Source organism: Pelodiscus sinensis, chromosome 14 (genome assembly GCF_052426305.1).
Source record: "Pelodiscus sinensis isolate ZL-2025 chromosome 14, ASM5242630v1, whole genome shotgun sequence".
NCBI lineage: Eukaryota > Metazoa > Chordata > Testudines > Trionychidae > Pelodiscus > Pelodiscus sinensis.
Window position 1 is genome coordinate 8,299,595 of NC_143065.1, and position 27,921 is coordinate 8,327,515.

A 27,921-nucleotide genomic window follows, 5' to 3' on the forward strand; every position below is an offset into this window, starting at 1 on the left:
CCCTATGTTCTGACACAACAAAATTATACTCATGACTTTCCATGGGCAAACGTTAGTGTGGAACTCGGCATAAGACAACAACTCTTCTGAACCTGCAGATTCAGAAGGCAGCTTCCGATTCCTAGTAGGGATGTGAATGGGTTAACCCTTAATGGGCGATGCTTACCAGGTACTGCATCACCTGTTAAGGGCAGAGGCCTGCTCCAGCTCTGCTTCTGTGCGTGAGGGGTGAGGCTGGGAGTAGAAGCCGGCTGCCCTGCTCCTTCTGCCAGCCCTTGGCAGCCATAAACATGGGGCAGAGGGTGCTGACAGGAGCAGCCCCAATCGCGAGGGGGCTAGCAGCAAAAGCTAGCCCCAAATGTGGGGGGAGGGATTCCTGCTGCCAGCCCCCCCTGTGCGGGACCCCGCTTAATTGGTTAACGGGTTAAATCCAAGGTTTAACCAGTTAACTGATTAACTGGGATTTTACATCCCTAATTCTTAGAGGGATGACCTGCATGGGTTTTTTCAATACGGGACAAAGCATTTTTGTTCTTAGCAGCTTGCCAGAATTCTGAACTTCCTCGGCCCAAACTGGGCATTGCAAGGGCCATGCAAACACTGCATCCAGATGGTCAGGGTCCCAAGCCAGAAAGCCTTGTCTGATCAGTGGCGATCAGTCTGCCAGAGAGCCTATGAGCAAAGCAACTGGGACAGATAGCCCGCAATATGGTCACTTAAAAGTAAGGTCACTGAAGATGGGCTTGACAACAATTTAACAGTCATCAATTCATACTAATTCAGAGTCCCTCGGGCCTGGCTGAAATCTATCTGCCTAACAGACAGGATGCACAAGAGATTTTGCCACCCAGTGGGCTGAAAATCAGCAGCTGTTACTGCTCCATAGAACAGGAGAGACTGTGCAGCTAAAGCAGAGAAAAGCAAAATGGGCACAGACTGTTAACGCTGAGGGACAGATGATAATGGTTACACATCTGGGCCTGACACTTGAGTCTTTTGAGGCAAACACTTTCCACTGAGGAAATCTGAACAATTTTATTTCATTATTGTGTATACTGTTTGGCCCATTATGTATGAATCCATGCTCCTGAGTCACCTGGTCACCAGCACAGAGAATTATGGGAGCAATTCACATACTGCTGTATCTTTTTGAAGAGGTCTTAACTCATGAGCCTATAAGCACTGTATAAATGGCTTCCGAGATGCCCGGAGCACATGACTCGGGAATGTGGATTCATAAATAATACTTGCTGTTAGAGGTATAACACACACACCATGTCTCTCTCCATTCCAATACAACATTTCTGGTTTGTAACAAGATTGCTCTGTAAAGGAACATAAAAGGAGCTCCATTAACCAGCAAATGTAATAGCCATTTCCTTTGAGGCTTGTTTCTAACCTGAAATGTACAGTCAGCATTTTTCAGGCCCTCAAGTAATTGTTAGTCCAAAGAAACTATCTTTGGGATGGTATTTGCAGAAAAATCTGAGACATAGGGAATACCATTATGGAACAGTTATGAGTTTTTCATCCAATCACCATCATAAAAATGGTTTTTATCATCAATTTAGTATGGCCAGAAAGGCTGGTCTTTTTCCTTTGACACAAAGCAGGGTAAATATTTTTCAGTTCGACTCACCCCATTAATTCAGACTCCCATCACTACTGTCTGAAGAGAAGCTATTAGTAGCAAACACAGTATCACTGTGCTATTAGTAGCAAACACAGTATCCCATAAAGGTAAGCCCATGTCCTTCATGCAAGCAGCTTATGTCAAGGCCAAATGAAGAACACGAAGTCTATATTTGCTGGCATCCAAACTCCACAATGGAAGTGAATTCTGTAATTGTCTTCCTCCCCCTAGGATCATCCAAAATAGGAAAATGTTCTCGTATCTGCCCCTATATATCACTGCTTATTATGCAGAACTACTGACAGGCAAACAGAACCCAAAATATCCAGGAGAATTCAAGTTTATTAAGCTATTTTTGAAAGCTATCACTTAACTGAGGGATACTGTGGTAACTGAGAGTCCACCCATCTTAAACTCAATTGGATCCAAATCTAAATTGCTTGCTAACCAAATGTCTCAGCCTTCAAATCACAATTAACACTGAGCTGAGCATCAAATCTACACCACGTTGTACCAACAGTGTTGATGTTGTTCAGCCTCCAGTACCTTGTATTTTGTGTTTGCAGGAATGTTGGTTTTCCAGCGGACCGTGTAGTAGCGAGCATCTGTTATCTTCTGATTCTTCGGCAGGGAGTTGTCTGCCCATGTGATCCTTATGGTGTCATGGCTCAGAATGGAAGCCTGAACTCCCACCGGTGGCATCATGGGGGAGGGATCTGGCACTGGAGTGTATGGAGCATTAATAACAAATAAATCAACTTCGGAAGTGTCTAGGGGATTGATGGGTAAAAAGAAGTGTATTATAATTAAAAAGGGAGAGTGTGGCATTTTAATGTAAACAAAAACAAAAAAGGAAATGTGGGGTAATACAATGGCATGAAAGATGAGGAATGGAGAAAAAGAGAGAAAAGACCGAATTAATAGGGAGCATAAGACTAGCAAAGTAACTATTCCATCCTGAGCCCTTCTTAACACAAAAGCTAGGAATAGAAACACCCTATATATTTTGTCACATAACCATGCTAATGTCTATGAACCTCAATCACCATATAAGCACTTTCAGGATAAGTTACCAGCTCAAACCTTTGGCTTTATTTGTCTCAAAACATCCACTTATTTCTCCCCCAGAAAACAATAATATGGGAAGAATAGGATGTACATTTTAAGGATAAATAACTTGTGTTTCAGACAAGGTTACTAAAGAACTGTCATCTTTCAGAACATTTTTTTTTGGAGGAGGGGGGGGATCTACGTCTTATATGAAATATACAGGGATTCGGGGAATTCAAACTCCAACATACTCTAGAAAACGTAGCAGAATTCCTGGTCTTCAAAAGACAGATTAAACTCAACAATTTTCACATCTGATGAATCACCTCTGAATACAGTGTTAGCAATACCAGGAATTAGAATGAGACATAGGATAATAGCAACTCAAACTAATGGATTACTCTTCTTAAAGCCCAAGATAATATCAGGTTTATTATCAGTTTATTACAAGATGAAAAACATTATCCTAATGTCTCATTTAATGCAGCTACTGCAAAACAAAACTTAAACACATCATACAGAGAATGCATTCATTATAATCAGTATCTCAGCTTGAAAGATTAATGCTGCTGAGGATAGCCATAAAAGGAAAAAAACTAGAAGCAGATTTTTCAAATTGTACATGTATAATTTACACGACAGTTATAGCCACATTCTGAAACCAGAACATTTGTAAGTTTTGTAGGGTAAATTTTAGAATTTAAAATCGAACGCAAACATGCAGTTTTAGTTAGTTTAATAACTGATTAAAAATTGACATTAACCACAAAGACAATACAGGGCATCCCCACTACACATCCGTTCCACACTAAAGTCACTGATGATGCTTTATAAGTCCTCGCACAAAAAATACTGCACAAATGGAAGTCAGATGCAGGAAAAAAATTCCCCACTTTAAGTTGTTTTGCTATAAGTCCACATTCTTTGGAATGTATCTTGGACTTATAGAGAGGATGGCCTGTAATGCAAACCAATTTAGGACACAGAATATCTGAAATCATAGAAGAATAAATCTCTAATGCATTAAACATGTTTCTGATTGTTTCCTGGAACTCAATATTTCAGCTATATGCATCAATACATTTGAAAGATAGCAACCACTGTCCTTTACCTGTATGAGGCCTGGTCACTGCACTCTCATACAGTGGAATTCCTTCACCAACATTGTTAAATGCTTTCAAAGTTATGACATAGTGGGAACTTGGATCTGGTGGAAGAAAAATACACATGTACCTTTAGCACCATTTCTGACTGCAGATTGTTAGCTACTTCTATTTCCTGCCTCTACTGGAGTCGCTGCTTTACTTGTTAACAGAAAATCGTAACCAATAGCCAGCAAACCTAGAACAGCAAATTTTCACAAAGACTTTTTCATTTAGCATGCTTCACGTATCTGACTGTGCAAGAGTTCTTCTCATACTACTGCTTATCTATAGTCACATTCAATCTTTAACTGGAGCAAGTCTGAGATAACATTCAGGAAAAATACCCCAACATGTGCACAACTAACAGTTGCTAGAACATTACTGTATTATCGTAGCCCTGTTCTACTAGCCTATGCCCCAAGATAGTTCCTCACTGTAACAAATTTCACTTCAAAGCACTTTCCCTAAAGGCCACAAAACAGCATTTAGGGTTTGTCTTCCAAATCTCTCAACTGCTTTATTTGCAGAGCCCATTTTTCAGTAGACCAGTGAGGTGGTGCCTATCACAAGGGATTTCTTATAAAATACTCAAAGAAAAATCTAATAGTATGATCAAACCAGTCAGAACAATGTTTCCTCCTAAATTCGGGATTGTGACTTTTTTCTCTTTTTATCAGGAAATGAAACGTATACAATTCAGTTAAGGCTGGAACCTCAATGTAGAATCTTCACAAAGAAGAAGCTTCAAAAAACTCAGCTCTGAATTTTTTTAAGCTGTGACTTGGAAAATGCCAATACAAATCTGAGTTAAATTTAGAAAATGTCAGTGAATTTTCCTCACCCAAGTTCTCAATGGTGTAATAGCGCTGTTTGTAGTCCACCTTGATAGTTTGTGCGTGAGGACTGCCAACGCCATACCCTATAGCATAGCCTCTTACCACGATGTTCTGGTTTTCAGGAGGAGTCCAGCTCACTACAATGCTTGTAACAAGCGGCCGAACATGTAGGGAGCTTGGAACTTCAGGAACACGAGTTTCTGTTAAAAAAAGAAAAATGCAATTTAAGGGATTTATCATTAATAAAAATCATGAAACTAAGTATTCTCACAAGCCTGTCAGACCCAATTTAAACCCTTGTGCTGCCACAGAACACCATGAATATTTTAGAAAATCCCACTTACATTTTTTCTCTGCTAGTGCTCAAAAACAAGGGCTGCAAACAGCGATAAAATTCCAGTTATTCATCTGGGTATTGCAGCAGAAAATAAAAGATAAATGAAAATTGAAAATCCTAATATGGCAATTTAAACCTCCTAAAGAGGCAGGTATTGTTATAATGGGCGGGGGGAGGAGGGGAGAGGAAAACACCTACATAATAAACTAAAATTTACCTAATTTTATATTCTAATATATACACAATTTCATATTTTAATACTTTTCTTAAAGGAGAACTTTTACACTGGAGCAAAATATAACCTATAGACACAAATCCACTAAGCTTCCTTAGAATCATAGAATCCTAGGGCTGGGAAGAGACCTCAGGAGACACTGAGTCCAGCCCCCGGCCCAAGACAGGACCAACCCCAACTCAATCATCCCAGCCATGGCTTTGTCAATCTGGGACTTAAAAACCTCTAGGGATGGAGATTCCACCACCTCCCTAGGTAGCCCATCCCAGTGCTTCCCCACCCTCCTAGGGAAATAGTTTTTCCTAATATCTAACCTAGACCTCTCCCACTGCAGCTTGAGACCATTGCTCCTTGTTCTGCCATCTGTCACTACTGAGAACAGCCTCTCTCCATCCTCTTTGGAACCTCCCTTCAGGAAGTTGAAGGCTGCTCTCAAATCCCCCCTCACTCTTCTCTTCTGCAGACTAAATAAGCCTAAATTCCTCAGTCTCTCCTCATAGGTCATGTGCTCCAGCCCCTAATAATTTTCATTGCCCTCTGCTAGACCCTCTCCAATGTGTGCACATCCTTTCTGTAGCAGGAGCCCCAGATCTGGATGCAATACTCCAGATGTGGCCTCACCAGAGCCGAATAAAGGGGAATAATCACTTCTCTGGATCTGCTGGCAATGCTCCTTGTAACACAACCTAATATTTCATTCACCTTCTTGGCTGCAAAGGCACACTGCTGACTCTCATCCAGCTTCTCATCCACTATAATCCCCAGGTCCTTTTCTGCAGAACTGCTACTTAGCCAGTCGGTCCCCAGCCTGTAACAGTGCTTGGGATTCTTCCCTCCCAAGTGCAGGACTCTGCACTTGTCCTTGTTGAACCTCATCAGATTTCTTTTGGCCCAATCCTCCAATTTGTCTAGGTTACTCGGCACTCTATCCCTACCCTCCAATGTATCTACCTCTTCCTCTCAGCTTACGTTTCTTAGTTTTGCTTATTTTCCCTGACACTTTGGTAGTTTTCCAAAATTTGCTTAAATATAGAATTTACCCTCTGCCCTCCCCACTGCGCCTTGTCTTCCTCTGTATGTTACTGCAGCACAGTCAGATTGCTGACTTTTTAGCATCAAAATATTTCCATGGCAACAGACTGATGACATAGCAAAAACATTATGATTCTGTGTAGAATTAAGCAGACAATTATATAGCTATCCTGTCAAGAATAAGTTATTAAATTTGTTACATAAATCACTTGTAATTTGTCCAGTGAAACAAGCACACAGACATATTGTGGCACTGTGGCTCATGTTTAATACTCTTATAAATCTGCATCAACATCACGGGTCTAGTTATGAGCTCACTTGTGCAATTTTACTGCTGAAACATCATCAGAAATGAGCACCTAAAGAATTTACAGTAAGCGTCTAAACAGAGCAAACATTCAAGCAGGCTCCAATCAAGTCCATCAAAATTGTGTAGCTGAGCTCAGATGGATTTCCACAGCCATATCAAACATAGCACCAAAGACATTTTAAGGAAGGGCTTTTACCACCATTGTTCATTGAAAAGCAAGCAACTAAAAGAACTTTAGAGGTATGCCTGCAATTTTAATGAAACTGCTTCAACATGAAAGGAAAAATAGCTTCTCTTGATTTGCCTTACTTCCTCCATCCAGTGAAACACGCAGTGGCAGATGTTAAATATCCCAAATAAAAGACAAGATGGATGAATATTAGGTTCACACACACATACAAAATCAATTCCACTAGTTCTGCTGGCTCCTGCCTGCAGGATTTCTCGCTTAATGAGCTGTGTTTTATTTACTGAAAATATTCAAGCTACTGGACTGATGAGGATGTCTATTGACCTGCCTGACCAACAGGGCTTATGGTCACCATTTAATTCAATTGGTTTATGAAAGTTCACAACTATTAAATGCAAAAAGCTACATTAATGCAGTGTTAAAAATGAGATATTATATTGCACACATGTAGTACACTCAGAAATTAACTTCTCACAACAGTGTAACTCAAATACTTTTCACATCGATTTTATACAACAGGGCTCCTTCCCCAACTCCCAAATCACACACATACTCAAACGCAAAATTCTAATGGCCCGATTTCCATTTGCTGTATGGCCCCTTTCCAGCCTACAAAGTGGACGTGAATTATGTTTACACCTCCCTAAGAGCAATGCAAGGGGGCCACAGTGTAAATGAAAATCAGACCCTTCCTGTGCATCTAAATTTGAAAGATAAATTTTAACCAGAGGTCAATGGCACAGTATGCTAGCTATCCCCTTAAGTTACTGCAGGAACCATTATATTTCCATGATGTTATATTGGCAAACAACATGACACATTGTCAGCAGCGAGGGATCTATGTTAAACACATGGCAACGTGTAGGCCTAAGGATCTAAATTAGGTGTTACCAGTCAAGATGATGATCTTGAACTCATGGTGGACCGTTCCCTGAAAACATCCATTCAAATGTGCAGTGGCAGTCAATAAAGCTAGCAGAATGTTAGAAACTATTAGGAAAGCATAAAATATCATAAGGCCACTATATAAATCCACAATAGGGGCACAGCTTGAATACTGCTCTTATGGTTACTCCATTTCAGAAAACATCTCTGAGAACTGGACAAAGTGCAGAGAAGGACAATGAAAAAGATTAGGGTTATGGAACATCTTCCTTTCAAAAGATTAATAAGACTGGGATTGTTCGTCTTAGAAAAGAGGTCTCAATAGGATTCAACAGAGGTGTGAAGAAAAGTGAATAAAGACGTGATTTTCACCCCTTCACATAGCACAAGAAGCAAAGTCACTCCATTACATTATTAGGCAGCAGATTTGAAACAAACAAAAGGAATTATTTCTTCACACGATGCACAGTCACAACCCGAGGAGGTTGTTGTCAGGGGATGCTGTGAAGACCAAAAGAATAACTGGGGTAAAAAAACATTAGCTAAGTTCTTGTGGGATAGGTCTATCGTGGGCTATTAATCAAAATGGTCAGGAATCCAACCCCATGCTCTGGGTGTCCCTAAACCTCTGACAATCAGAAGCGATGGCAAGGTGACATGGCGATGAATCTTCCAGGAGCCAAGGTGAGAAGAGTACACAGCCGCTTTAAACAAAGAAGGAGCAATAAAAAGGAAGGTGATAAAGAGAAAAAGGAGAGAAATGCTAACAAACAATTAAGAAAAAACAACAAATGGTCTGGTAGTACTTGATAGACTAACAAAACATGGAGATGGCATCATGATAGTCTATCAAGTGCTACCAGACCATTTGTTGTTTTTTTTTTCTGTTACAGACTAACTCGGCTACCCCCTGAAGCTCCTAAACAATTAAGAGCTCCTAAACAATTAAACTCACCCTAGGACTATGACCACATATTACACTGACATTTCTGTCTGTGGCTGTCTTTTGTATCTCTTCAGCTCCCTAAAGCTGCCTGCTAGCTGGTGACTCTCTCAAATGTGGAGCTTGTTAGATACGGTTTCAAAAATCTAAAGCATACTGCACTTACTGAGTTGCCTTTATCGTTGCAGCAATTCATTGTCAAATAATGTCAGAAGATTATATAAGCAGGACCTCACATTTATTGATGAAGTCACATTGATTGTTCTTAGTCACTCCTGCTTTCCAAGATATCTCCACACACGGTCACTGAATGCAGTTCTTGCATGAAGTGATCAAGTGACGTGTTTTAGAAAGAACAGCTTGCTTATCAAACTCAACTGCAATCGGTCAGATTCTAGACAGACCTAAAATGAGTCCTCATTTCACACTCCTCCCCAGCCCCCCTCCCAGAGTGTCAGAATAGAATCTTTAAAAATCATCTGGAGGATTTATTTTTAAATGGAGGAGAACATGGGTCTAAATTTCCTAGATTATTGTGAAAATCTTAACCTAACTGCATTCTCAGTCAAATGCCCTTTCCCTCTCTAGACTATAAAAAGGAAGAGGTGAGAGAGAAAGAAGTTTAAAAGAAGAAAAACCCTGTCAACTACAGACTAGTCAGCCTTACCTCAGTCCCCAGAAAAATCATGGAGGGGATCCTCAAGGAATCTATTTTGAAGCACTTAGAAGAGGGGAAAGTGATCAGGAATAGTCAACATGGATTCACCAAGGGCAAGTCCAACATGGATTCACCTGACCAATCTAATTAGCTAATATGATGCGATAACTGGCTCTGTGGATATGGGAAAGTCAGTGGATGTGATGTACCTTGACTTTAGCAAAGCTTTTCATACCGTCTCCCACAATATTCTTGCCAGCAAATTAAGGGAATATAGATTGGATAAATGGACTGTAAGATGGATTGAAAGATGGCTAGATTGTCGGGCCCAACGGGTAGTGATCAACGGCTTGATGTCAGGTTGGCGGTTGGTTTCTAGTGGAGTGACTCCAAGGATCGGTTTTGTTTAACATCTTTATTAATGACCTGGATGACAGGATGGATTGCCCCTCAGCAAGTTTTCAGAAGACACTAAGCAAGGGGGAGAGGTAGATATGCTTGAGGGCAGAGATAGGGTCCAGAGTGACCAAGACAAATTGGAGGATTGGGCCAAAAGAAATCTGATGAGGTTCAACAAAGGACGAGTGCAGAGTCCTGCACTTGGGAGGGAAGAATCCTAAGCATCGTTACAGGCTGGGGACTGAATGGCTAAGTAGCAGTTTGGCAGAAAAGGACCTGGGGATTATAGTGGATGAGAAGCTGGATATGAGTCAGCAGTGTGCCCTTGCAGCCAAGAAGGCGAATGGAATATTAGGTTGTGTTACGAGGAGCATTGCCAACAGATCCAGAGAAGTGATTATTCCCCTTTATTCGGCACTGGTGAGTCCACATTTGGATTATTGCATCCAGTTCTGGGGCCCCTGCTACAGAAAGGATGTGCACACATTGGAGAGGGTCTAGCGGAGGGCAATGAAAATTATTAGGGGCTGGAGCACATGACCTATGAGGAGAGACTGAGGAATTTAGGCTTATTTAGTCTGCAGAAGAGAAGAGTGAGGGGGGATTTGAGAGCAGCCTTCATCTTCCTGAAGGGAGGTTCCAAAGAGGATGGAGAGAGGCTGTTCTCAGTGGTGACAGATGGCAGAACAAGGAGCAATGGTCTCAAGTCAGTGGGGGAGGTCTGGGTTGCATATTTGGAAAAACGATTTCACTAGGGGGTGATGAAGCACTGGAATGGGTTACCTAGGGAGGTGGTGGAATCTCCATCCCTAGAGGTGTTTAAGTCTCGGCTTGACAAAGCCCTGGCTGTGCTGATTTAGTTGGGATTGGTCCTGCCTTGGGCAGGCGACTGGATTCAATGACCTCCTGGGGTCTCTTCCAGCCCTAGGGTTCGTTCTATGATCAGGGTGTGAATCTAATTTATCACAGAATCTTATTGTTTCCTTTATCCACATTTATCCACATTTTCCCCTGCTCTACTCGGTCTTCTCATTCATTTCACCGTGACTATAGTTGGGCCTCAGCCCTGCAATGTAAACATGTGGGCACACTGCGGCACCCACGCACAGCTCCACCACAGGCAACAAGACACCCGCTAAGTTTCATAACACTGTATAAATAAAATATATTATCACACTTTTGCTTGGTGAAGGAACAACTTTCTTCCCACTTTTGTAGCGTGACAACATGGAGAGTTGAAGTCAGTTACCCAATTATGTTATTTCTTTTCAACCGAAATCACATTATTAATAATTGACATTGGTATTACTCAGTGGGGAAGACAGCCCAACACACAGAACTGAAAAGAAAGGCGAAGTATTTACAAATTTTTAGGCCAATTTCTTGACAGGAACTTTACTGCATTTGTGACTACTGCTATTATTATATATGAATAATATGAATAAAATGAACATGTCCTGTTATGCAATTAGAATACGTTAAACCCAGCTCAGCAACATGCTGTTTGCTTTGGGAAAAAAAATCTGTCAAATTCTGTAGTTACCCTGTCCATGAATTCTGAAGTCTTTAAAGTCACGAATATGCTACTTATGGTCCTTACCATCTAGATCACTCTCAAAAGTTTCTGCTGATATCCAATCAGTTGCTGGTCCTGTACCATTGCTTGTTAAGGCAGCCACACGGAAACTGTATTCTGTACCTCGTTCAAGACCTAATGTAGAACAAAGACACACTTTATTAAAACAGGAGCTGTAATGGTGATCATAAAGAACCACAATTTGCAATTAAAACATCAACAATCTCACCATCAGACTGACAGTAAAAACTCATGAATATAGAAGTAAACAAGTGGCTACACACACCGTAGCTGCTGTTGTGACATTGTTTGGATCAAGCCTGAACCAGAGCCAGCGAGCTAGGTGCATTACGTTCTGGCCTTTCACCCTTGAGATGGCTGTTGAGTACAAGCTGAGGTGAGGAATGGAAATCAGCACTACTTGCAGTGAGACGCCAGTTAGTGAAATTGACACAAATGATTGTGTAACAGCCAGACTGAGACAGCAGACACCCAGGACTCTGGCACTTCCCTGTAGGTCACTAGCAGAGCAGCAGGAATATAGTTTGCAGCACCTGACAAATGAACAAGACTGCTTTTCAAGCTAGTGGCACAAAAGAAACCGCCACATTACTATTAGTGCCATCTGTAGAGTGATCAAAGTATGTAGAAGGTAAATTATTCATCTTAGATAAACATCTACAAGCTATAACCAGAGTAATGGGAAGATAAAAGTGTATCTTTACTACTACAATATCAAACAAATATAAATGAGAATACCTATAGTTACTTTAAATGGCACAGTGGTGGGGTTTTTTGTTTTAAAGAACATAAACCCTTACTGACAGGGCTTGAAAAACACATGTTCTGTAGGCAATTATTCCATAATTGTGCACTTGCTCTGAAACACCTGGTATAGATCAGTGTCACGGACAAGATACTGGATTAGCTAGACCACTGGTCTAATCCAGTGTGGCAACTGCTGTGTTTTGGGAGCTAAGAAGTCAAGGTGATATCCAAAGAGCTTTAACACACCCATGATGAAAAGGATAATGCACCATCTTGGAGGAAATGCTCCAAGGAAAAACAAAGCTTAAAAATCCCCCAAGGATAAAAGCTCTGTGGTACAATTAAAGTAATATTAGTTTCAAAGATTAACCAATTTTTAAATGAATACAATACTAGAGTAAAAACCTGTTCAAAATCACTTTCGTTATTTGCAATTTAGTTTATTATAATAAAAGTTTAGAATTTAAATTATTTCTGATATTTTACGCTAATACAGTTGTACTATGCAGTGCATTCAATTTCAGTTTTGTTTATAAGCATCTAGCTGGAGTTACCTGGCGTTGCTCGGGGCAGGCGGTGGGGTCCTGCAGGGGGTGCTCCGTGAGAGGGGCAGGCGGGAGAGGGCGAGCACAGGACCTAGGGTGGACGAGGTGGCCCAGCTCACGCCCAGGGCTGCAGGTGCCGCAGGGGATAACGACCCCACCACCCACCCTGAAACTTGTGCCCCACTACCTGCTGCACCATAGGGCCGCGCTGGGGGCTCCCGTCTCCCGCAGCAAGCAGGTGCTGGGCTCTCCTCTACGCGACCAGGATGCTGCACTGGACCCCGGGCCACTCCTAGCACCGCCACCGCTGCCTCCCCATAAGCCCCCCCCCGCTGCGCCTGCAACCGCCCCCTAGTGGCATCCGTGAGCTCCAGCCCACCGCTCAGCAACCCTCGGCTGCTGCATGAGGGGAGGGGCCTGGGCTGAGTGATATCATGAGTGGGAGGGAGAAGGGGGCTCCCCTACCCCGGACACACCTGTGCAGTGGAACGGCCTGGTAGAGGCGAGTGGGGCAGCTGCCGCTTGGAGCACTGCCCCTCCCCTTGCACCTCCACCGCCAGCCTTAGTGAGTGACTGTCCCCACCACTTCCTCCGGGAAGCCGCTTCTCCCCGCACTGCCAAAAGTACTTAAAACCTTCTCCTGGTGGAAAGGTTACCCCGTGCCGTTTGGTTGCGGTAGCTCTTACAGTGCCCCAGTTATTAGCGCACAGACAGACAAACATTCTCCTTTCTAGATTAGATTTCTAATCACTCCACTTTACTATTTTAGACAACAAACTGTTGTAAAGTCGGGGTTACGAGCACTATTTTTAAAGGCGTACCGCTCCTCTGAAAATTTTACACTAACATGTTAAATGATGTTAAGTTTTTAAAATTCTGATTGTTCTGACAGAGTCCATTTAACTGCACTAGTGCTATGGGTTACATGCTGAATTTCCCTAATGACAGGAGTAAGACAGGTCTGAAACAAAATAAGAGTTCCTAATAAGGATGTAAAACCCTGTTTATTTGGTTAGTCAGTTAAATGTAATGTTTAACCAGTTAACCGATTAAAGTGGGAACAGCCGGAGTGGCCGCCCCTGGCTGAGGTGCACCAAACCGTGTCCGCTGAAGACGGGCTGCTCTGGCCACTCTGAAGCACTCCCTGCTGGAGCAGCCCTCTGCCCACAGCAAGCTGCTCCAGACTCCTCGGGTTAACTGGAACTGGTAAGCCCTTAAGGGGGAGGCTTACCGGTTAACCATTTGCATTCCTAGTTTCTAAGTCTACTTTGGTTTGGCTTTACATGACCTAAACAAAAGCTTGCTCCACCCTAGAGAGTCACAGCACTACTGAAACTCACTGGGCACAGACTCATCAGATCTAGGAGCAAATCATGCCATTTCCCTTACGTGTGCTCACCTAGTCAGGGTATTATTTTCAGAACCCTGTGTGGCCAAAAAATGTGTATTCACATCCAGCCTGTGATCTGCAAACATGGGCTGCAAATATCAAGTGACTATCGGCAGATGTGCACAGCTCTAAATATTTTCTCTCTTATAGCAAAACCTGTAGCTGGCTAGTTGTGACATCAGAGATTCAAAAATCAGCAAAATCTTACGAATCACTACACGCTGAGTGTCCCGATTCCTTCTGCTATGCAACACATTCAGAACAATACTTCTCTCGACAACTAAAACCTGATGCTGGTACTTTCAACACAGCATCTCAAAATTGTTCACAAAGGTTCCACGTTACAGAGAAGGAAGCAGAGGCTTAAGGACTTGCCCAGTTCACACAGCAAGCCAATGGCAAAATTCGGACTAGAGCTCAGGTCATGACTTCAGCCCTGCACTCCTTGCTGTCCCAGGCTGCCTCCAAACATACCACAATTAACTCATGTAAACCCCATTTCAGGTCCTCTATAAGGGGTAGGTGTGTATGGAACCTGGCTTTCAAACCCACCATTCCCAGACATAATCAGGACCTACTCAGAGCCTGATGATAGGAGCTTGGGGGAACTGTGGCTTCTTTCTGTTTGGACTGAATGGCGTAAGCTAGCTTACCTTCGATGAGCTGAAACAGCTGTGTCCCACCAATGCTCTCAGTCATGTCACTCTTACGAGATGCTTTGCGGTAGCGAATTTTGTAGCCGGTGATTTGACCATTGTGTGTTCCTGTAGGAGGGGGCTGCCAATGCATCATGATGCTCTACGAAAATTAAAATGCATTACAAATCACTGCCTCCCATCCAGCTAATCCGACTGCTTTATTCCTAATGCTCCATGCATTACGATCTTGCTTTAAATATTGTTCCATGCCCAATCCACAAACCCATACACACGCGCACACTAACACAGGGAAGACTCGGGAAAGAATTTATAACTCCTCTGCAAAACGTGTAATTCATTTGCAAACCCAACCCAAATGTTAGCACCTGACATCACAACAAATGTGCACCTGGGTCTCTTATTTTAAAGTCCCCAGAGGCTCCCTTATAATAATGCCTATATACACATCTGTTTGCACACACATGCATGTCATGATAAATCAAACACACAGGGCAGAGGTAACCACTGGGACACCTTCAGGCTTGTGTGTCTGAGCTAAACTCTTCTGTTCCACAATACGGAGCCTTTGTGCTTTGCCCTGGTGCTGCCGCTGTCCAACTCCCATTCAGCTACGTGCGCTCCTACTCCACAATGGAGCCTGTTCTGCTCCAAACCCCGGGTCGGAACTCCTCTAGTTTGTCAGCACATGCACAAATAAATGGAAGGCAGTTGACACAGTCTTCTAGAGTAAGACGTGAGCCGTACCAACACTGACAAAGTGAGCCACGAGGCTGGGAGTTCAGGGCATGTAGGTTGGGGTAATCTGGTGATGTTCAGGAAAGAATAAGCCTGCCCTGAACCACAGTACTTGACAAATAGTACTGGACTGATCTGCATGAAGTGGATCAGGCCTCAGATCTGCAGAGGGGCAGTCCATCTGGGACAGGGAGTTGTGTCAGAGTCTGCTTGAGGGGTGGCGGGACTGGAAGGAAGAGTCTAGGGAGGCCTGAAATGTTAGTCTGTCTGGGCTCCATCTACTTTGCACCCACCTGTCAAAAATGGCAAATGAACAGTATCTTACCTTGGAATTCCGCACTTCCAGTGACAGGTTCTGGGGCGCAGCACTGGGGACTAGAAATGTTTGAAAAACTCTTAAGTAACAGTTCCTCCAATACTGATCCACTGCATAAAACGCAAATCCCAATCTCTTGTTTAGACCATATGTTATATACTGATTAAATAGCTCTCACTCTATGATACACAGCAAGTGTGGAGCTAAGTGGGTCTTCTTTAACCTGAGTGCCTGAATCCAAGTAGCCTGCTAGTCAAACTTCCTGAGCATCTAGATTTCCCACTGACAACACTAGAAGAGACAGCTGCTAACTATCTTTTAAAATCAAGACATTTACTTAGATTCCTAATATTATGCATCCAAATGTGAAATGTTGGCCATATTATTTATAACATGACATCCTTCTTGCTGAAGGAAAACTGGATACAAAAAGTGGCTCAGGTCTGCTTAGTAGTGGAAAATGAGGAGTTCTTTCTTAAATTGTTTAGTTAAACAGCAGCAACCTCAGTATCCAGACATTAGAATTAGGCTCTGAGAAAATGAAGCAAAGGCTGTTTAGAGAACCTCAGACCCTATTAGGCGCGGATTCAGTGGTGCAAGTCACATGACGTTATCCCAAAGGGAGAGCGGCGTCTCCTGGCATAGATGTGAAAAGCCAGCACAGTGGAAGGGGCTAGCGTGAGGCTGCAGCATAACCAAGCTGTATAGGTTGGGATCAGAGCATGCTGAGGACACCCTAGAGAACCACTGCATCAACGGAGCGCTCTCCTATGGCTCCTGTAGTTTATGATGGGGCCTGGTTAGACCCCCATGCCCATGCCTGGGTGGGAGCACAGAGGGTGTTAACCCCTGTCCTCTTTCACAAGGTCAAAAATAGACTGAGGAAGAAAACAAAATCCGAAAATTTTCTGCCAGTGAAGCCTGTTTGCAAATAGCAGGGGGGAAACCTCAACAAGGGAAGCATCCAAAGGGCATAAAGACTAAAAATCACAAGCATATTACAGAGCTAAGCAGTACAGGTAAAAGCCAGGCTGAGCAGTGGCCACGCCACAATTTTTGTAATGTATCCAAATTTACTTGCTTCCCTTTCTGATTGGCTTGACCGAAATACAATCATCTGCCTTTAGCAATAAATACAAACAATTTAACCATAGCCACGTGGGAACCAGATTACAAATACACAGTGTGTTTCCCAATCTAATAATTCACCTGTGAAGTTTGTTGTTTAAGGGGGGAAAAAGGAGAAGAAAAATGGGAAAATTTAAGAACAAATATGAAACATCAAAGAGTCATTAACTTATCAGAGCTGTGCTCCAAGTGCCACTAAAGAGAAGCACCTATTTATGCTGGGGTTAATGTTTATAACGTAAGATCTCCATCTTATGAATCATCTTCGCTTGAAAAACTGGCTTGCAATCAGTAAATTACAGAAAATAAAAAACCTGGAGTTACCAGCTTCAGAAGCATTCTGCATTTTTTTATCTAGATATTTCGTCTAAGCGTTAGCTCATGATGTGATCTGGAGAGTAGGGATATTAGGGAAATAACTGCTTAATTATTAGAAAAAACCAGATGTTCTTGAAGGTAGAGTAATTTCCTTCAACCCACTTGCAACCATCTCAAAGAAGCCCATTCAGAATGCGTGAGCATGTGCCCCGACCACGTCCTCATGATACAGTTTTGTACGAAACGCCTGCACTCTAAAGAGCCACTGAAGCAGAAGAGATCCCGACATGATTTCCGCAAGAAAATTGGACTCAAGCAGCTCACCATCTGACAGAGTTTGCGCAACAACATCTTGGGTGGAGACTCCAGGGCCATGTTTATTATAGGCTACCACTCGGAAGCTGTACTCTGTGTATTTCTTTAATCCATTAATGGTGAAGGAGTGACCTCCAACGTCAACATCCTATTCAGAAACAAAGAGAGACATGCAGCGCACTCCGAAAGCAATCTTGACAGGCCTGGCTCCAAGCAAGCGCAGCAACCTACTCAGGCTTGGGCCAAACCTCCGCCTCCGCAGTGACAGAGGGACAGCTGGTCCAAACCTAACCAGTCCCTGCGCACTGGGCTGCAGCCCCTGGAGTGGCGAGATGTGCGAGTCCCGTGGCTGGGAGCAGAGCCAACACAGCAGAGTGAGTCACAGGCACGCAAAAATTAACAGACAAATGGGAAAAACTGGAGTGCTCTGGTTTTTACACCACCCTGAGAAACCTGCAACCCAACTCAATCTGCTGCAGCAGCAGCATTGTTGCTTCTTCCATTAAACCCTAATCTTTGAGTCAACAAAGCTAAGCCCCTTGGGAGAAGTAAGTGGGATCCTCTTTGCGAGCTGAGCCACTGGACTCAAGCAATGGAAATATTTGCAGAGCTTAGATTAGCGATCACATTAAAGCCAGCAATTTAATTAGCTGTTCTGGTTTCCCTAAAAGAGTAAGTCTAGCTGCACATTTAGCAAGCCCTCAGTCCAAGTTAATATTGCTAACCTTAACTAACTGTAGTTGAAGTAATGTAACTGTTAAGTGTAGACTAGGCCAGAATGAGTCACGTAGCAGTTTGTTGCTAAGCGAGATGAGCTGGAGCGCGGAAAACTGCCTTAATTCCATTCTGTTCAGCTAGATATTTGGTTTTCTATAGCTCTGTTGTTTAACCCTTAATATGCTGGCATTATGCAAACTGCCAGTCAAATACCTGGCAAGATGTTTGGAGAAAGACAGAGCTATATAGAGAGGTGTCCTACCTGTTCATGATCTGTCCCTTTTTCCATGTAATACAGCTTGTAGTTCTGGATTTCACCGTTGCCTGACAATGGTGTGTCCCACGTGACAGTGACTGAAGTGGGTGAATTAGCATATGCTCGAAGGTTCGGTGCTGGACCAGGAAGTTGAACTGTAACGTAAACATGACACTAGTGTAAATTCACCCAACGTAACTATTACATTTGACATTTCTAAACATACTGAGGAAAACCCCAAAGCAATCAACCCTGAAACCCCTGCTTAAAACAGGTGTTCTGGGGAACTGAACAAACCTACGAATGTGACTGTATATTTTGAAGGCACAAGTTGTGCCTGCAATGGGAGTCCACCCTTCTGAAAACTTCTCTCCACATGTTGTGCAGAGACTGTTAGGCACATCTTACTAACAGCAAATCACACTCCACTCCATTACACCAGCTTTGTATGTATATCACTGCCCTGACATCAAAGGAGCTAAATAAGCATAAAGCTGGTTTTAAAGCAGGGAGATGATCTTCCAGTAATTTTCCACCCTCTTCCCCACTCCTTCAGTTTCAGAATACCTGAACTCCATTTCACAAACTGGCAGACAGAGATATGGGATTGTCTCAAATGGTAGAAAAACTCATTTTTTAGACTCATTATTTGCAAACCCTGCAGAGAACAGAGCATCTTCTGATTTCAAAAGTTCTACTGCAAAGGTACATTATATGTTGGACTTTTTGTACTGTGGTTTGGAGATATATTCTCAATGTACCTGCTCTCCTTTTCATGCCAAAACAGAACTTGCTTCGAAGAACACAGAAACATCAGTCCAGCTGGCATAACAGATGGAGCCTAATCAGAGAACCCCTGACACTAATACTTTTATTCCTCTCTTCCTCCAAAACAAACACAAATTATTCCATTCTTTGTATCACTGTGTGAAAATTTCATTTTCTGAGGCAGAAATCTGCAAAGGCTCTTACATTTACAACAAATGCTTTAATATTTGTAAACCACTTCCACACACTTTAAAAGGGATGAAAAATTCATGCTTAAGTAATTATAACATGTTGATTTAGCTGTCTTTGTGTAGTGCACATTCAAAGTATGTGCCCTTTCTATGCTCAGCTGAGGCAATTATGTGTCGAGTACAGGAACCAGCGGCAGAGGAGAGAGAGAAAACATGAACAGAACTAAACGTAATCATAACGATGTTCATAGAGTCATAAGAGATAAAAATTAATGGTCTGGTTTTCAGAGCTGTTGGAATTGCCCCATCGCCCACTAGGGTCAATGGGAGCTGCAAATGCTCAACACTTTTGGAAGAGAGGCAATAAAACTACATTTCAAACTGTATGACTACAATAAGCATCATTCTAAACAGCTGCTTGTTCTCTCCTGGACTGGGGACCATTACTGACATTTTGATCCACTTAGCCATTAGTGGCAGAGACAGCTCATTAACATCCAGACCCTCAACTGGAAATACAACAAGTGCCCCAGGAAACTCAGGATTGGACAGAGCAAGTTGTCACACTTGTCAGATTCCAAAATAGAAGTTATGCTTCAGGGAGAAAGTTTTGGCTTTCAGAACTGAAAAATGCTCTTTATCTTTGTGACTGACAATCGTATCTCAGTCTTTAAAAGCCAACCAGACTAAGGTAGTGAGACGGACTTTTGTATGTGTCTGTTTAAAGTAGTTTGTTTTCTGGGTTTTCTCTCTTACCCTCTTACTGGCAAATCTGTAAAATATTTTTAAAACTGAGTCTGAATACTGGGCTTTGCACTGTATTCTGTGAATGTTAACAGATGGCAAAGTTCTTTAGTCTCAGTGTAGAGACAGGACAGAAAATAATGCAACAAATCCATACATAATAATTTCATAAACCTATGTACTGAGACTATCAAACAGGGTGTCCAAAGGCTCTTCCAATTCCTCAGCCGGAAGCCCCAGCTTCGATGCATCCCTCATCAATTGTTCCTGGTGCAACTTGGTGTCGTCCCAAGGAACTGGGAGTGGGGCCTTCGACAGCCTCAGCTGGCGACGATGAGGATGCTGCTGACGCTGCAGGACCTTCAACGTCCATTGGTGGTCCAGCAGGTTGCTCCTGGATTCTCCTTTTGCTCCAAAGCCTTGAGCGTCGGATGGGGTCGGGATTCCAAGACCACTGGCATGTCAGAAGCCAGGGTGAGGGATAGCTCAGTGGTTTGAGCATTGGCCTGCTAAACCCAGGGTTATGAGTTCAATCCTTGAGGAGGCCATTTAGGGATCTGGGGCAAAATCTGTCAGGGATGGTACTTGGTCCTGCTGTGAGGGCAGGGGATTGGACTCCATGACCTTGCCAAGGTCCCTTCCAGTTCTAGGAGATAGGCATCTCCATTTATTTAAAGGCTCCTGACATCAAGCAGGCAGTCTGGGAGGGTTGAGTGAACCCTAAGGGTTCTATGGGCATCAGGCGCTGGCCACTGGGATGGATTTTGGGGCTGCTGGTGTGGATGGCACTGCAGGCATTGCCACCTGTCCCGAAATCAGGGAACCCTGCCCCGTGGCGGAGCTATAACCAAACTGGTCGCCCCCAGGTAACAAGGATTGGGCGGAGCGGTGGCTCTTACCCCCCTCTGCAAACCACTGCGCCTGGAGGAAAACCAGTCTGGAGCGAACTGAATGTCTTGGTGAGGTGTTGGGAATCTGGGGACCTACCCCTTATGCCTCCTGACTGGTGCCGGGAGGTAGAGTGGGACCATGAGCCCATTGCCAGGAGGATCACTGTGGAATTTCTGTCTCAGACACAGCTAACAGGCTGGCGATTGGTGATTTCAGTCCCCCAGTTGGTCCTGTGATCTGTTCATGCGCCTCGATAGTTCTGGGGCAGACTACTGGCAAGGTGCACCTCTAAATCCAGCTGTTGGTGCCCAAGGCCTGACAACCGAAGAAGACTCAGCTGAGCCTGTCTCTCACTCTGACGTACGATTGCCAGATACTTTCACAAAAAATACCAAATATGGCAGGGAAAAAAATTGGTCAAGTTAGAAAAGCCCAAAAAACCAAAAAACCCAAACCCGCAACTGCACAAAAAAAGAATCACTGCCCATTTAAATCCTCACGCTCTCCCTGCCCCTGCCAGATGCCGCAGGGGAAGAATGTCTCAAGCAGCCTTCTGTCCCAGAAAAACAGAAAACACCGGACATTTTACATATTGAATATTTTAAATAGAAAGGCGGGGTAAAAATATTTAAATGAATAAATACAAATAAATAAATGAATGTCTGGTATTTTCTGTGTTTTGTTTTGTTTTTAAACAGGACAGAGGCCGCAAATACCGGGACTGTACACACCAATACCGGACCCCTGGCAACTCTATTCTCAGGCAGGACAGTTTTGGGCGGGCGGGCAAGCAGTGGTGACGTCCCAGTCGCGATGAGGAACAGTGCCGCTGAGGTGGGGACATACAGAGGTTCCAAAGCAGGTTTACTTTGGGACTGAGGCACCACTGGAGCTGGTGTGGGCAGCATCAGGATCTCCTGAGCTGCTTGCATGGGCTTCAGGCACTGACAGCAGTTGAAGCTAACGGGGGCCTGTACTGTTATCCAGAGACACAGGCAAGATACAGGATGGGCTGCACGGCTCAACCTGAATTGGGGCCCGACTTCTCAAAAGGGCATTGAGCTGCCCAGCACAGGTCTTGGCTCGCCTCCTGCTCCTTTTCCCCTTGCTGTCGCCTTCAGCTTCTTGGCTGGAGTCAAGGAATCACCAGCAGACACTCAGCACTGATGCCACAGTGCTCGCTGCCAAGTCCCATCACTGCAGCTTGAGTTCGGACTTCACCTGGAGCTCTTGCAGACAGCTGTCACGATCCCCTTTTGTCCTGGGTTTCAAGGACTTGAAAATATGACACTTGTCACTTATGTGCCCTTTACCCAAGCCCCTAAGATAATTGCTGTGGGGATTGCAAATGGGGCATAGCTTAAACCTGGGGACCAGGGTGTGCCCCATCTCCAGGCTGACGTCTGTTTGGGACTGAAAGACTAAGAACTATTACTAAGGGTTGCTGATGTAACTACTAGCTACATATAATTAAATTACAGGGTTAGTAAAGTTCCCAAGGACAGAGACCAAACAATACCAGCCGGAGAGCAGCCGTCCCAACAGTCAGTGGAGGCAAGAAGGATCAGAGTTGGGGGAGCTGATAGCTCCCCTTCCACAGCGGCACGTGTGCACCATCCCAATGGGTGCAGATCTGGTCCCCTGTGGATAATGCTGAAGGAAGAGCTTCCGGCACCAGTGCACGTGTCAAGCTCACATGCTGAATACGGAATGGACATAAGCACTTGAAGGAGAACTACGTAGTTTCATACCTTAACACGTTGGACTCACTTAAGTGTCTCCTGGACTCTGACTTCCCTGGGTTTATAATGCATTTCTGGGACAATTACAACACCCCAACAATAGAGGTTAAGTTACTCAACTTCATAGAATCATAGAACACTAGAACTGGCAGGGACCTCGAGAATCATCGAGTCCAGTCCCCTGCCCTCATGGTAGGACCCAGCACTGTCTAGACCTGCTCTTAAATATCTCTAGAGATGGAGAGTCTACAACCTCCCTAGGGAACTTATAGAATCATAGAATCATAGGACTGGAAGGGACCTCAAGAGGTCATCGAGTCCAGCCCCCCGCCCTCAAGGCAGGACCAAGCTCCATCTACACCATCCCTGACAGATGTCTATCTAACCTGTTCTTAAATATCTCCAGAGAGGGAGATTCCACCACCTCCCTTGGCAATTTATTCCAATATTTGACCACCCTGACAGGTAGGAATTTTTTCCTAATGTCCAATCTAAACCTCCCTTGCTGCACTTTAAGCCCATTACTCCTTGTCCTGTCCTCAGAAACCAAGAGGAACAAATTTTCTCCTTCCTCCTTGTGACACCCTTTTAGATATTTGAAAACCGCTATCATGTCCCCCCTTAATCTTCTTTTTTCCAAACTAAACAAGCCCAGTTCATGAAGCCTGGCTTCATAGGTCATGTTCTCTAGACCTTTAATCATTCTTGTCGCTCTTCTCTGTACCCTTTCCAATTTCTCCACATCTTTCTTGAAATGTGGCGCCCAGAACTGGACACAGTACTCCAGCTGAGGCCTAACTAGTGCAGAGTAGAGCGGCAGAATGACTTCACAAGTTTTGCTTACAACACACCTGTTGATACAACCTAGAATCATATTTGCTTTTTTTTGCAGCAGCATCACACTGTTGACTCATATTCAACTTGTGGTCCACTATGACCCCTAGATCCCTCTCTGCCATGCTCCTTCCTAGACAGTCGCTTCCCATCTTGTATGTATGGAACTGACTGTTCCTTCCTAAGTGGAGCACTTTGCATTTCTCTTTAATAAACTTCATCCTGTTTACCTCTGACCATTTCTCTAACATAGCATAAGGTCATTTTGAATTACGTCCCTATCCTCCAAAGAAGTTGCAACCCCACCCAGTTTGGTATCATCTGCAAACTTAATAAGCGTACTCTCTATCCCTATATCTACATCATTGATGAAGATATTGAACAGTACGGGTCCCAAAACAGACCCTTGCGGAACTCCACTTGTTATCCCTTTCCAGCAGGATTTAGCACCGTTAACAACAACTCTCTGACTACGGTTATCCAGCCAATTATGCACCCACCTTATCGTGGCCCTATCTAAGTTATATTTGCCTAGTTTATCAATAAGAATATCATGCGAGACCGTATCAAATGCCTTACTAAAGTCTAGGTATATGACATCCACCGCTTCTCCCTTATCCACAAGGCTCATTATCCTATCAAACAAGGCTATCAGATTAGTTTGGCATGACTTGTTCTTCACAAGCCCATGCTGGCTATTCCCTATCATTTTATTACCTTCCAAGTGTTTGCATATGATTTCCTTAATTACCTGCTCCATTATCTTCCCTGGGACAGACGTTAAACTGACCGGTCTGTAGTTTCCTGGGTTGTTCTTATTCCCCTTTTTATAGATGGGCACAATATTTGCCCTTTTCCAGTCTTCTGGAATCTCCCCTGTCTTCCATGATTTTTCAAAGATCATAGCTAAAGGCTCAGATACCTCCTCTATCAGCTCCTTGAGTATCCTGGGATGCATTTCATCAGGACCTGGTGACTTGCTGACATCTAGCTTTCCTAAGTGATTTTTAACTTGTTCTTTGTGTATCCTATCTTCTAAACTTACCCTCTCTGCTTGTATTCACTACGTTAGGCACACCTCCAGACTTCTCGGTGAAGACCGAAACAAAGAAGTCATTGAGCATCTGCGCCATTTCCAAGTTTCCTGTTACTGCTTCTCCCTCCTCACTGAGCAGTGGGCCTACCCTGTCCTTGGTCTTCCTCTTGCTTCTAATGTATTTATAAAAGGTCTTCTTGTTTTCCTTTATGCCTGTAGCTAGTTTAATCTCATTTTGTGGCTTTGCCTTTCTAATCTTGCCCCTGCATTCCCGTGTTGCTTGCCTATATTCATCCTTTGTTATTTGTCCTAGTTTCCATTTTTTATAGGACTCCTTTTTTATTTTGAGATCATGCAAGATCTCCTTGTTAAGCCATGCTGGTCTTTTGCCATATTTTCTAATCTTTCCTACACAGCGGAATTGTTTGCTTTTGGGCCCTTAACAACGTCCCTTTGAAATACTTCCAACTCTCCTCAGTTGTTTTTCCCTTCAGTTTTGCTTCCCATGGGACCTTACCTATAAGTTCTCTGAGCTTATCAAAATCTGCCTTCCAGTTCCAATCTGAACTTATTCCAGTGTTAACTCCCAGTTAACGCTTTAAGCGACCTGCTGCATATCTACAGCATTGCTGGTTCTGGAATCCGAGAGGCATGAGAGATGAAGTAATATCTTTTATGGATCAACTTGTGTGTGTGTGAAAGAGGTGAGCTCTTCTATGGGTAAGCTTTCAAGAAGCAGAGAGCTCCTTTTTCAGGTCAGTATTTATTTGGAGTAGTCTATACTGTGACAAAATAGAACACAAATTCAAATATTTAAGAAATTTTAATATTTACTTTTAGTGTTAAGGCTCCATATACATTACAATAGTCAATTGATTTTTCCAAATATAAGTAACACAGACTGGCTTAGTATCACAATATGGAGCTGCAAGTGCAAACACAGCATGAGTTGCCACTCAGGGTGAGAAGAGGCCAAGAGAAGGAAAAGACCCAGCAGTTGTAGATCCAGGCCAAAGAAAGTCAGTAAGTGGAAGAAATGTTCAAGGCTTACCTTCAGGCTGAGTTGCCACCTTCAGTGGTACTGAGCTCTCTCCGGGGCCGTGTTTGTTTTGAGCCACAACTCTGAAAACATACACAGTCTCTGGCATCAGGTTTTGGATTGTCACTTGCATCTCTCCAGGGCGACTTGTATTTTCAACACGTTCCCTTTAGTAAATAAAGGATTTGGGCAGGAAACCAAAAGTACAGATTTAATATCGATTAGTAAAAGGATGGTACGAATTTAACAGACGCTCGGTTTGTACTAATCTAACACGCAATTGATAGGATTGATTGTATTACATTGATTACCCATTAATGCTAACATGCCAAAAGCATTGAAGACAAACAGCTTCTAATTTTGCAACTTCATTTTGAACAAACATAGCAAAGGAAAAGAGCTACATGGAACGCCTCGAGGTGAGATGAAGGCACTTTTAACTGATTCTTCGTAAGCAGTCATTCAAATTGAAAATTTGTCACAGAAGTTCAAAGTCCCAGAGAAAAGTTAAGAAGAGTTTAAATTACTTTGGTTATGAATTCAGAGGACCTTTTGTTAAAGCATCAGTTAAGAGTCTCTTTTGAGCTCAAACCTGATTTATTTCATTCTGGTATTTGGAATCTATTTCAATGTCCAAGTCCGTGTTGGCAGTGTTGTCACTTTCACCAGCAAAAGTTGATCCAATGAAATATATTTCCTTGCCTGGTGCCTCTAAGAATCAGTGCAGTACGGAATACACTTAGACCCCTGCAATAGCCAACATGAAGAGCCTAGTGATGGCCACTGGTGTACATTTAGGTTTCGGATGGAGACTCAACCCTCAACTTAAAATTTAACAGATTTTTTTTTTTAGTTCATGTCATGACCTCAAAGTAAAACTGCAGCCATGCCTATCAGCCCAGCAGCTGGGAAGGTCACATGATGAAAAGTACTTCCCCAAAGTATTGGCTTTTCTGAGTTTAGCTGTATTACTGAAAAGTGACATCACTGGACAGTGACAATAGAAAAAGCCCATAGTCAGACTGTACAGTTTTCCATCTGCTCTAAAGCAACAATTTTATTCAGTCCATGTGGGACCTGTGATATGTAAAGATGTGAGTGAGAGCCTTTGAAATTTATCCCAACTGGCTCAGAAGAGGTCAATCTGTATTATAGTTTATGTGAGGGATGTGTAGAAAGGACTCTTTAGGCACCATAAACACAACTATTGTTTATAATCACATGCAGTGCCGCACTTGAAAATCACATGCTCAGCAAAGCGAGTGGTAGTAGGTCCTGACCTTTTAAAATTTCATTAATTTGGGCTACGGTGGATGGGTGCAGGTTAAACAGACATGAAGAGAGTTTTTAATATTTTGCTGGAATTTCCCTCCCTCTCGTTGCTGGCTGGTTAAAGATGCAATACAGTTTTAATCCAGTGTGGGGTGTTGGGGGTTTGTAACAGACCAGTAGATGGAAGTAAAGATAAGATGAGTTACTTCCACATTTGGGAAACACGATTTCTCTCCTATGTGACCAATCAGCTCTCTGAAGACCTATAAAAACATCTTTAGACTTTCTAAATATAAATGATAAATATATAAAATGTATATACATTACACACACAGAGATGTTCAAAACAGCTGACGAAGTGGGTCTTTGCCCATGAAAGCTTATGCTCCAATACACCTGTTAGTCTATAAGGTGCCACAGGACTCCTTGTCGCTCTTGCAAAAGGGCTAGTTTCTCAAAGCTGACAATTATGAGCAAACATGATGGAGAGGGGGAATAAAAGCTAGAAAAATGTGAGTGAAAATTAGGAGTTTTAAGAAGAGTTGATTAGTAGGCCCAACCCCTCACCCCCCAATTCCATAATGAATAAAGAGAACAAGTTTGACTAAAAGCCCATTCTTGGTCAGAAATTTTAAAAAAGCAATACACAACAGATGGGAAACTGGAGAAATAGCTATAGCAGTTGATATAAATTAGAAGTTGCGAAGTGTAGAAAATGGATAAGTGAAAAATCCCAGACTAGCAGGGCTACTGATAAAGCAGAAGGGGGGTTTATTTATTTGTTTAAAGTACATTAGGAACAAAAGAAATCAGATCAATGGTACAGGACTATTCGTGGATAGAGATTGTGATGGACTGTGCTCCCCACACTGGCCCTGGAAGAGCAGAATTAGGCCAAGGAGGCCAGATCAGTTAATTAAGCTGGAGGAAGCTCACTTGAGAGTCAGGCGGTGGCTCTCCCCTCCCCTCCATACAGCACTAGTGACACACACACTGTCAAGAAGTCTGGAGAAAAGAGCCACAGAACC

The 27,921-nt window shown here is 43.2% G+C and overlaps 1 protein-coding gene across 6 annotated transcripts in view; it reads right to left on the reverse strand.

Moving 5' to 3' along the window:
• NEO1 (neogenin 1) overlaps positions 1–27,921 on the reverse strand; it is a 304,535-nt gene that overhangs the window by 44,042 nt on the left and 232,572 nt on the right. For 4 of the 6 annotated variants that reach the window (XM_075897565.2, XM_075897563.2, XM_075897560.2 and 1 more), the window contains exons 9-17: positions 25,634–25,788; positions 18,383–18,531; positions 17,413–17,551; positions 15,652–15,701; positions 14,586–14,730; positions 11,254–11,364; positions 4,670–4,864; positions 3,795–3,890; positions 2,180–2,403 (exon numbers count right to left, since the gene is read on the reverse strand). In XM_075897565.2, coding sequence (XP_075753680.1) covers positions 2,180–2,403; positions 3,795–3,890; positions 4,670–4,864; positions 11,254–11,364; positions 14,586–14,730; positions 15,652–15,701; positions 17,413–17,551; positions 18,383–18,531; positions 25,634–25,788 — 1,264 coding nt within the window. The remainder of the gene's footprint in view (positions 1–2,179; positions 2,404–3,794; positions 3,891–4,669; positions 4,865–11,253; positions 11,365–14,585; positions 14,731–15,651; positions 15,702–17,412; positions 17,552–18,382; positions 18,532–25,633; positions 25,789–27,921) is intronic. The other 2 variants (XM_075897564.2, XM_075897562.2) reach the window with 1 other exon arrangement.